Genomic DNA, 11,541 nt, shown 5'->3' on the forward strand with positions numbered 1-11,541 from the left:
TTTTGATGTTTTGTAAGCTCTGTGTGAACCATGCCATTTTTGTGCCAGGCAGCTAGGTAAATGCCGAGAAAACCTAGTAGAGCATTTGAACTTTATTTGGGGTAACCCTCAGTAAGATGTGAAGTTACACTAAAGTGACGAATCTAAAGATGTCATGCACAGAAGGGTTATCAGACACAATGTGCCAGGGATGTGCTTCATAGACACAAGGAGACAAGTGAGAGGGGTTTTCCACAGAGCAAGAATAATCAATGTAATCAGAATACATTTTGGATGAACCTATTCTTGGGGTAACACTGGGATATATAATATTTTGATCACAGCCATGTCCACATTTTTGTTTCACCTTCACCCATCTCCTGATGGCTGGCCCCTCCTCCCATTTATCACGCCACCTGGACTTCCTCATCACATCATAGGCACCACTAGCTTTTATTATTTACCTTTGATCCTGCACTGGTTGCTGTGTGTGAGGTGAGGGCTCATCCCTCTTTTGTTTCCAGTGTGAATAAAGTTCTCTACAGACCTCACACTTGTGTTCTCCAGTACACACTGCATGCGACGATTGCTTAGAATTTAGATGTCCTCAGCACCCAAAAATTCAATGAAAATAAATCACAGAAATGTGACAACACACACAAGGGCAAATTCATAGATTAGGGGTGCATTGTCTCCTAAGACCACCTCCTTATTACACTTCTGGGGTTGAGCACTACACCGTCATCACAACACACACACACACACACACACACACACACACACACACACACACACACACACACACACACACACAGACTATTGGGTGTGCTTCTATGAAAAGAGAGAAATAGTCATTGTGAACAGGAACAGTGGTAGAGGTCAAGCTATTATTGGGTGTGATATTTCCATCCATGGAGTAAACATTTGATGTCAACCAATTTAGCAGTATGTGGCAGAGGTGGAGGGATGAAAAGAAAGGAGGGTATATGAAGAAGGCTGCAGCTCATCGGCACCATCATGAACAGAGCTGTGAATAAATGGACAGTTAGCGGGAAAAGAGAGAAAGCCGCAGAGAGAACGCAGCGGTGGTAGGAGTTTATGAAGTATGGGAAACCATAATTATGGTTTATGGTACAGTGGTGGCCTAGCGGATAAGGAATCAGAAGGTTGCCGGTTCAAATCCCGATCCGCCATGGTGCCACTGAAGTCCCACTGAGTAAAGCACCATCCCCACACACTGCGTTTATTCCTTTGATTCCCTTTTGTGAGTAATTTGTGATTTTTATAAGCAATGATTTATTTGTCGACATGTTAAGAGCAATTTTAGTTAAAGTGAATGTTTATGTGAAAATGTAATGTTAAGTCACTTGACTTTTGATGGGATAAATGCAGAGGACAAATTTCACTGTGTGCACCGTGTGCTGTGCTGCTGTGTATCACATGTGACAATCACTTCACTTGATGATTTAAAGAGTTGTAATACTGATGCAAAGCAGGCTATCCCATTATCTTGTGTATAACATCGAAAGTAGATAGGAGTAAACCAAAGCTTTTAAAAAGCTTGTTAAAAAAAAACTTTTAGAATCTGAGTATAAGTTGCAGGCTAATGTAGGACGGAAAACTGACATTAGTAAAGTCTTGGGAATGATAAAACAAAATGAATGGAATTAAAAGAGTATGGATATCTAGTTCTGCATGAGAATGACGTAACTTACAATAGCTCAAGAAAGAACAAAGACATGACCACGAACAAATACGCACCAAATTGTCATAACACCGAGGAAGGGGAAGACCCAGGCTTTGTATAAAAAACAGTTTATTGAGTTATGAAACAAACAAACAAACATATAAGAAACAGCTTTGGGGGAAACTGTACAGAGGAAACAAGGGGAATATATAAAAAGATTTATGTGTGTGTGTGTATGTGTGCACATACACCACATATTTTAAACTTGTCACAAGCTGGGACAGAGGACCCAAGGGCAAGTTTTTACAAGCAAAATGTAGAAAAAAACAAAAAGGACAGACAAAGAAAATGGGACAAGATTTAACACGTCTAACCAACATTTCCTATAACAACACATCATAGCAATCATGTTTTCAAGAGAAATCTAAACATAATGATAACATGAAACCAGAAATATAATAACTAATGAATGTGAAAAAAGGTTAATAAATAATAATATATGGCTGCTTATGAGGTCCAGGTTTTGTATAGTCTCTGAAGATCCATGTAAATCAGTAACATAAGCTTCTAAAACATGTGACACAGCAGTCTCCACCCCTGGGTGGAGACCATAACCTTTGACCTAGTTACGTACAAAGGAAATCCGAGACAGGAATACTAATGCTGCATTATGGAGACGCCTGGCTGTGCAGGGATGATTTCCGTCCGACTATTTTGTTTCGTTTTGCAGGGTCTCCTGCTCTTTGGATTTCATCATGTACAAAGTGGAAATGTACTCATCATCCCGGGCGAGTTCAGCCACTGGTACCACATGCGTGTGATTGTGGAGGAGCTGGTGGAACGCAAGCATTCTGTAACAGTGTTGGTCAGCAGTTCTTCAACCACAGTGAAGTATGCAGAAGAGAAAGGCTTCAGATTTCAGTTCTTCAGCGTTCCTATGGAGGAGCATGACATCATGGTAATGTGGTACAACTTCATTGACGCATATGTGCAATATCCAAATTCCTCCACGCTGGAGAATGCCTCAAGAATGTGGAAAATTATGGGCACTTTGAAGGACTATCACAGTACCTTGTGTGAATCAATGCTTCGGAATGAGACAGTCCTGGACGCACTGAGACAGTCAAAGTTTGATTTGGTTCTGATTGACCCTTATACCCCATGTGGTGACCTGCTGGCAGACACTCTCAACGTACCTTTCATTGTGGTGATGAAACTGTTTTTTGGCTACAGCCTGGAGAGGATTTGTGGTCAAATGCCATCCACTCCATCCTACATCCCGACTCAGCCTGTGAACTTCAGTGACAAAATGAATTTTCAGGAGAGAGTGCAGAACTTCCTGCAGTACATCATCCATACACTCACATTTCTTGCACAGATGAACATATATATGAAACCATTCTACAGTGATGTTAAAGGTAAGATGGATGAACAAATGCTTAATACTCACGATGGTTGAAATTTTACAGTGACTTTTGAAGGAACATTGTTTTCACATGACCTTAAATACTGCTGACCATATGTGGCCGAATGGCTTATATCATGGCATCCGTATACAACCGAAAGGGCATGTTAAAATCTGCATAGGCCAGGACCGGGGTCTGGAGAAGGGCCCTTTTGAGTCTTTCAATAGCAGCTTGACAGGCCTCCATCCAGGATACGGCCGCTGCCTTATTGCTCCCTGTTCCTTGGAGCAAGCTATTCAGGGGTTGTGCAATTTCAGGAAAGCCTAAGACAAAGCGACGGTAATAATCCTCCTCATCCTCAAAAACGCAAGCCCACCACTAAAGCAGAATAGTCAATTGCTCCCGTTGATCTGCTGTCAATTCGTCCCCTTGGAGCCCCTTTGACATTCACAAGACATACATCAACTTCACTACCCCCAGACTGCCATAGTACCAACTGTCTGGGCCTCTGGATGTTTATGTGTGCAACCTGTGCCAAGGGTTTACGAGCTGGCAATTCTACCACGGATTCTACCCCAACCCCCGAACAAAATTGTTACCCAGATTGACAAACCAGAGTTGTGTACACTTCGGTCTCCCAGCGTCCCATCCCAGCAGATGAGCCGGTCCAGAGTCCAGAACCCTGCGAACTTTCTCAAGTCGTCCTCCTGAGTGCGCCCAGTTTCCTTTACGGCCTGTATGAATGGAAACGTAACCTGATTGTTGACATTGTTCTCACGTTCACCCACCTCCCCAAACTTCCTGCTCTCTAATCAATCCATCAGAGTCATTAAAAAACAGGCTGATGCAACACACACCCTGGTAGGAACATAGCCAGTCATTATTGAGGTTCAATTAGTCCTAGATTTATTAATGAGTGGCAGTTACTAGAACGGAAACAGAAACATGTAATACACAACCATTACTACCTTTCTACAATTTCATATACTTGACACAGTTACACACATTTTAGTGCCTGAGTAGTGGGTGGGATACCAGACTTACGTGCCATGTTTCAAAGCTGTTACATTTTTTTGCTGTCCAATGTGTTTTAGGCTAATAAAATTATAATAATAGTAAAAATCCGACCAAAAAGAATAGGGTTTCCACAACTTCACTGCTTTGACCAATAGTCTTATCTCGGTTCTTTCCAACCCTCCCAAGCCTTGGTTAGTCTTCAACATCTAAAGAGTTTACTGCAGGTGTGCATATGAGTGCATGATCTCATTGAAAGGGTATATAAAATTCAGACTGTGACTGTGTGAAGGGTCATAATTTGCCTAGGCGGCAAAGGCCCACAAAAATGCAATGTGGTTCAAAAATATACCATACACCTTAGAGAAGCACGGAGAAAAGTGGAGCATAGCCCTGAAGCTAGGGTAGAAGATCCTCCAGCAGCTAAGGGTGAAAAAGCCCCCCGAATGTGGTCTGAATACTTCTTTTATGCTGGATATGTAGCTCCCAAAAAGATTTCCCGTCATGGCACCTCAGACCATTTGCTGCCCTTTTTGCCACCTAGTGATACTCTTTATTTATTTCCATCTTACAATGCGATAAGACAAAAAAAGTTTTGTTTTTTGTTTCAAGGAGAACCAACGGTGCCATGTGACGTATTTGGAAAAGCTGAGATTTGGCTTATCAGATCATCCTGGGACTGGGATTATCCTCGGCCTTTCCCTCCAAACTTTGTGTATATTGGTGGATATCACTGTAAACCAGCAAAGCCTCTTCCAAAGGTGAGGCTGTATAGCTTGACTTTTAAAAATAAAATCAAAGAAAAAAGTCAAAGTTATGTTATGTTTAATAAGCACATTTTCTGTCTTCTAGGAAATGGAGGAGTTTGTGCAGAGCTCTGGAAATGATGGCATTGTTGTCTTTTCACTTGGTTCTATCTTCAAAAATCTTACATTAGAGAAGAGAAACACATTTGCCTCAGCACTTGGGCAAATACCACAAAAGGTGAGAGAGAGAACGTATGAGAAAACATGACAAAAACTAGTCTTTATATTTACTTGATTTCTGACCACAGGTCTTGTGGGCTCTCAGTGGTGAGAAACCAGAAACATTGGCCCCAAATACAAGAATTTATGACTGGATTCCTCAAAACGACTTGCTTGGTAATAATTTACCTTGAGTAGTTTACCCTCATGTACTTTTTTTCTTTTCAACAACAGTCAAGTGTCTGACTTGGTGTCTTGCTTTTTATTAAAGGACATCCAAAGACTAAAGCTTTCATTTCACATGGAGGATCTAATGGAATATTTGAAGCCATTTATCATGGAGTCCCAATAGTGGGTATACCTCTGTTTGGTGACCAGTCTGAAAATATATTATTCATGAAGTTTAAAGGGGCTGCCATCATGCTGGACTTGTTCAAAATGGAGGCCAAGGACCTGGTGGAAGCCTTGCACACAGTGACAAATGATCCATTGTAAGTCCTACATAATTATATTCGAGCAAACAATTACATTGTAATACTTGAATTAAAGGTCCTATAATATGCAAAGTTTGGTAGCAGCTGTTGTTGCCTATAAATTAATCTAATGAGAGCAAAGGATGAATTTAGTTTTGTCATTGCTGCAATCTGTAGTATCTTAGTATTAGGTATAGTTATATTTATGGCATTTAGAAGATGCCCATATCCAGAGTGACTTACAATCAGTAGTTACAGGGACAGTTCCCCTGGAAGCACTCAAGGTTAAGTGTCTTGCTCAGGGACACAATGATAGTAAGTGGGGTTTGAACCTGTGACTTTGTGGTCATAGCTGAGTATGTTACTCAGTACCCTACTACCACATTTATGGATGAAATTAGTTAAATCCAAATTCTTTAATCTTTCTGGGAAAAAAATTACATTGGGCATCACAAATACATTTAATTGCATTGTAATAAAATGTATAATGCATTTATTAAGGATATGATTTTTACATTTCTGCATGCAATACATACAAAATCCACTTTTGTTGTCCCATGCACAGTGGCTGTTCTTATAACAATGTTTTTTGCTGTCTTTTTTCTTTGTTTTGCTGAAATTCCAGTTGGAAATTTGACTGACACAACAGCTAAAAATAGAATAGAATAGAAATAGAATAGAAAGTGAAGTGATTGTCACATGTGATACACAGCAGCACAGCACACGGTGCACACAGTGAAATTTGTCCTCTGCATTTAACCCATTACCCTGAGTGAGCAGTGGGCAGCCATGACAGGCGCCCGGGGAGCAGTGTGTGGGGATGGTGCTTTGCTCAGTGGCACCTCAGTGGCAACTTGGCACATCGGGATTCGAACCAGCAACCTTCTGATTATGGGGCCGCTTCCTTAACCGCTAGGCTGCCACTGCCACTGTACACTGTATGTCACTGCCAGAGATAGATGACATAATCATTCAAAAATAGCATTAAAACATAACTGACTAGTTACACATATGTGGTATAGAAAAACCCTGGACTGCCGACACCCCATCAGGACAAAGTGTCTCATGAGAGTAGCAGAAGGAGGGTTATAGATGAGAAAGGGAGGAGACAGTATGCTATGTTCTACCAGGACAAGTGTGGATTTAAATTATCCAGAATAAAAGCATGTATGCAAGCTGTCAATCATCCAATAGCTAGTTGGGAAAATAACTATCAAGCCAATAATTTTTTATTCGAACTTTTTTTTCAAATCTACAAACTGATGAGCACTGGAAAAGTATGACACTATAAATATAACAATACAGATACAATTTTACAAATACTTACTGTACACCTTGACAATTTTGCAACAGGTACAAAAAGAACATGATGAGGATATCAGAACTCCATCACGACCAGCCAACAAAACCTCTGGATCGGGCATTGTTCTGGATCGAGTTTGTCATGAGGAATAAAGGAGCCAAGCACCTGAGAGTACAGGCCCACAATCTCACCTGGTACCAGTACTACTGCCTGGACGTGGCAGTGTTTCTGCTGGCTGTGGTGGGACTTTTCATATTCATCATGGTGAAAACTTGCTGCTTCTACATCAGAAAGTGCTGCTGGAGGACCAGGAGGAAGAATAAAAAAGAGTGATGAGGGGATAGAGGAACCCAGCCACTGGGGATGCACATGACAGTGTATTTATTGGTGACAGTACAAAGCCCCTTGTAAATATGGAGGGATGTGTCAGGAAGGGCATCCAGCAACCCCTAACAGGAACCACCGAAAGAAGGAGCAGGAGGACAATGGCCACAATTGTTTAAAATTTGTTTAAAAGTGTGTGGATTCCATATATCACTACAAAAATGTCACATTACTGTATTTTTCTTTGATGTATTGAATATTTTTGGAATCGAGTATTCTGTCTTTTTTTTTCATCGATTAAACGGGTAATCGGATAACTCATACTTTTGCATTTTTAAACAACTCTATCAATAGTGTGTTCCTCAAAATCCTCCCAAAAGGAGCAAGCAATTGTCTGTTATTCCTCACAAAAAAAGTTTTTTTATTCAAACTCAATACTTTTATTAGATCAAAAAAAGATCAAAACCTTATGCAGCGTAAAATGGTCCCACACTTCAGACATTTTATACCTTTTATGCACACCGGTACCTTTATTTTCCGCCAATAAATTGCTCCTCCTTAAATCTTTGAAATGCACGTCAGTTCAAACTGTCTGTGTAAAACAATGATTCCGGTGCTGCTCAGCTCCGCACCGCGTAGCTCCGCGAGCATGATATAATAATTGATGGACTTTGGTGACGAATTAAACGAAGCCTTGAGGCCAAGAATTTTCCTCGAATATTTTTTGTAATCGAATAATTTGAGTTATTCGAATAATCGTTTCAGCCCTACTTTGATGCACTACATATTGTGACAAATGGGATAATTTCATATTTTTCATTTGACAAAGAAATTGTTTTAAATTTATTAGAATTATAGTAATATTAAAGAGAGCAGGACATTTTGGGTCCATGGCTTAGTGCTGATAGAGAAGTCTTGTGGGGAGTGAATCACCACTTGTCACGGGAGGGATTGTGTGGCGCACATGCAGACAACGTGGATGAGCTTTGGGAGTCGGGAGGTCTGGAGCAGGCTGAACGGGGGGAGTTCCTCTGAACAGATAGGATACAGGTTGGAGCAGGATGGGGGGAGTGTAGAGGAACAGCCGAGGTGGGGACTGCAGCACATGGTGGGGAAACAAAGGCAGTCATTACCGTGGCCAAGCAGAGAAGTCAAAATCTGCGTCTGGGGGGTGAGAGTGGTTGGTATCATCGGGGTCCTAAAAAGAGCAAGCAAGGGCAATCCAAAGAGAAGAGTCAAAGGGTCAACTGGCTAAAAACTATCTAGGCAAGAGTAAAAGGTGAGCAGCAAAAACGGGAATTTATGCAAATAACAAAAAAAAAAAAAAGCCACAATTGACAAACAAGCTAAAAACATAGCTTCACCATAGCTTCTTCTAACATTCACCCAGCTTCTGCTCTGGGGTGCAGGCTTTCCCTCTCCACTTCTTCCTGCTTTTCTCATTTGGGGCTCTCTGTAACATTGGCACCATGCAATACATGCAATATTTCTATGAATCTGCAATCGTAATCTACCTTTGTCGATAAATGAGAAACTATTAATTCCTGTAATGTCTATTGTGTAAGTCCAGGTAACATCAGAAGAGTTTAAATACATAGCTAACAATTAATGGAGTCAGATTAATAGGGTCAATGAAAGATCTAATGTCCAACCTTTACTTCCAAGTTAGATTATGTTATGTTCAGGGTACATTGCTCTGTGAGCCCACCCCCTTGATATGGTTGCACTACTCTGTCATCATGGCGGAAGGTGTGAGTTTACATTGGAGCTCAAATAAACTTGTAAAGGTATTTGAAATCATAATGGGTCTATTTTAGCTTGTACAAATTACTGAAAAAATTACTACTACTGACCTCTGCAAACTTCAGATTGCTGCAAAGGTCACAGTTGCAACTGCACATAAATGTTTATTAGTTATGGTAAACCAAAACCTAAATAAAGTGAAATAAAGAACAAAAGAACTCAAAATAAAGGAAATAAGACACAGGTGAATCCTATACGGTGAAACATAAACCAAGAAACTGGAGGTAAAACCCAAGACACCACCAAAGAAAAACAAAACATCCACACCCTTGGATGGAAGCCACATAAAACCAGACAGAGGAAAGCTGGAGACTGTTACTGTTTGTTTGTAATGCTGAGACACCTGACTTTATAGAGAATATTTTCCATCTGTCAATTTTGCTAGATTTTGCAGGGTCTGCTGCTCTTTTGCTTTCAGCATGTAGAGAGTGGAAATGAACTCATCACCCCTGGAGAGTTCAGCCACTGGCACAACATGCCTGTGATTGTGAATAAGCTGGTGGAACGCAACCATTCATTAACAGTGTTGGTCAGCACTGATTCAACCATGGTAAAGTACTCTACAGAAGAAGGCTTCAGATTTCAGTTTTTCAGAGTTCATCTGGAGGAGCATGACTTCAATGTAATGTGGGATGAGTCCATGGACATATGGGTGCAATACTTAAATTCTTCCACAATGGAAGTCCTATCAGCGTGACACATGACTCAGTGCTTAAAATGAGACTGAAAATGTCAAAGTTTGATGTGATCCTGTTCGACCCCTTTATCCCATGTGAAAGTGAAATGCCCGGGGAGCAGTGTGTGGGGACGGTGCTTTGCTCATCGGCACCTCAGTGGCACCTTGGCGTATCAGGATTTAAACGTCTGATTTCTGATTACGGGTCCTCTTCCTTACCTGTGATAAATGACCCTTCGTATTTCACACATATTTATACAATTTATCAAATACGCCTGACTTAGGGTTGTATATTACTTAAGACTTGCCATGCTTACCAGTGTTTACATGAACTTATTTGCACATCTGAATTTCAAATTATGATTATTTCTAAAGTTAAAGTGAAGTGATTGTCACATGTGATACACAGCAGCACAGCACACAGTGAACACAGTGAAATTTGTCCTCTGCATTTAACCCATCACCCTGAGTGAGCAGTGGGCAGTCGTGACAGGCGCCCGGGGAGCAGTGTGTGGGGACGGTGCTTTGCTCAGTGGCACCTCAGTGGTACCTTGGCGGATCGGGAATCGAACCGGCAACCTTCTGATTACGGGGCCGCTTCCTTAACTGCTAGACCACCACTTCCACTGTGATAGTATAGTTATATGGGTATATAAACTAGCAAAAGTACTTTTTTGTTTCAATTTTTTTACAGTAGTAACCATAGCCCAGGCACAACAGTGCCTTTTCATGAAAAGTAAACATTTTAAACTGGGAGAAGTTAATTAAATTTACATTTACATTACATTATTTATCAGACGCCCTTATCCAGAGCGACTTACAATCAGTAGTTACAGGGGACAGTCCCCCTGGAGCAATTTAGGGTTAAGTGTCTTGCTCAGGGACACAATGGTCGTAAGTGGGGTTCGAACCCGGGTCTTCTGGTTCACAGGCGAGTGTGTTACCCACTAGGCTCCTACCACCACTGGTAGTAGAAGTCCATTACTCAAATGCAGTCCATTACTCAAAATTGTTGTGTAAAAGCAGTTACAAAAAGAACATGATGAGGATATCACAGCGCCATCACAATCAGCCAACAAAACCTCTGGCCCACAATCTCACATGGTACCAGTGGCCCTCTGATCTGGGGATACATGACCCCTGAGGCCACCCCCTTAGAAAGGGTGTGGGGGTTGCAGTATTCTGCCATCATAACAGTGGTGTAGATGATGGGATGAAAGGCGGCAAGTAGCAGGATGTTGATGATGAGTGCAAGTTTGCAGAAGATCAAATAATCTTACACAGTCATGTGAAATCATAATGTACAGATAATCTGAAATGATTATATAAATTACTATTTTGTTTTGGCAAATACTGAAATATCTGATTTTTAAAATATTGTTTTCACAGCTCTGTATTAAGCAACACAAGTTTACTTAAATACATAAGAATGCTTTTATTAACTGAATATTTAACTGAATAAATTTGAAATGTATTGTATGTTAGGTGCAGCATTTCAGTATGTTCACATGTCATTTTCAGGTACTGAGCCACAGTAAAATCATGCTTACTAAAACTACACTTCATTAATATCATATTTCCTAATTGTGTGATGGGTCAGCCAAACAGTAAAAAACAACAAATTGAATGAATACGTTTATTTTATTGCTATAAGGCATCGCAATGAATATATCCACAGAATTAAAGGCGATAGGCAAAGCTAAAAAATGCAACCATGAAGTTGGCTATTCAGAAAGTCCAATAGAGAGGATTGATATGTTGGTTGTAAAGACTCCATAGGTCTAGGTCAATCAGTAATATAAACGTCCTATCTGGGGGTTTGCAAAACACATCAGACACGTGACTCGGCAGTCTCCGCCCCTGGGTGGAAGCCACAACCTTTGGTCTGGTTATTTTCACATGAAATCTGAG

At 40.8% G+C, this 11,541-nt stretch overlaps 1 protein-coding gene across 2 annotated transcripts; it reads left to right on the forward strand.

Moving 5' to 3' along the window:
- Positions 1–2,319: 2,319 nt before the first annotated feature.
- LOC114766915 (UDP-glucuronosyltransferase 2C1-like) lies at positions 2,320–7,465 on the forward strand. Of its 2 annotated transcripts, XM_028958290.1 has the most exons (7): positions 2,500–2,624; positions 2,900–3,084; positions 4,699–4,847; positions 4,939–5,070; positions 5,141–5,228; positions 5,323–5,542; positions 6,878–7,465. In XM_028958290.1, the coding sequence occupies exons 1-7, from the start codon at positions 2,560–2,562 to the stop codon at positions 7,158–7,160; spliced, it is 1,122 nt and encodes a 373-aa protein (XP_028814123.1). In that variant the 5' UTR covers positions 2,500–2,559; the 3' UTR covers positions 7,161–7,465. The 2 variants fall into 2 exon arrangements, with proteins under 2 accessions (XP_028814122.1, XP_028814123.1); XM_028958289.1 differs by having other exon boundaries at positions 2,320–3,084.
- Positions 7,466–11,541: the final 4,076 nt, after the last annotated feature.

The sequence above is a fragment of the Denticeps clupeoides genome, chromosome 17 (genome assembly GCF_900700375.1).
Source record: "Denticeps clupeoides chromosome 17, fDenClu1.1, whole genome shotgun sequence".
In the NCBI taxonomy this organism is placed as follows: domain Eukaryota; kingdom Metazoa; phylum Chordata; class Actinopteri; order Clupeiformes; family Denticipitidae; genus Denticeps; species Denticeps clupeoides.

Excerpts from the sequence above, each read along its gene's own strand:
- LOC114766915 (XM_028958289.1), top strand. The coding sequence starts at position 2,337 with ATGGAGACGCCTGGCTGTGCAGGGATGATTTCCGTCCGACTATTTTGT. Across the intron at positions 5,071-5,140 it reads TTGGGCAAATACCACAAAAG|GTCTTGTGGGCTCTCAGTGG; the intron begins GTGAGAGAGAGA and ends TTCTGACCACAG. Across the intron at positions 5,229-5,322 it reads TCCTCAAAACGACTTGCTTG|GACATCCAAAGACTAAAGCT; the intron begins GTAATAATTTAC and ends TTTTTATTAAAG.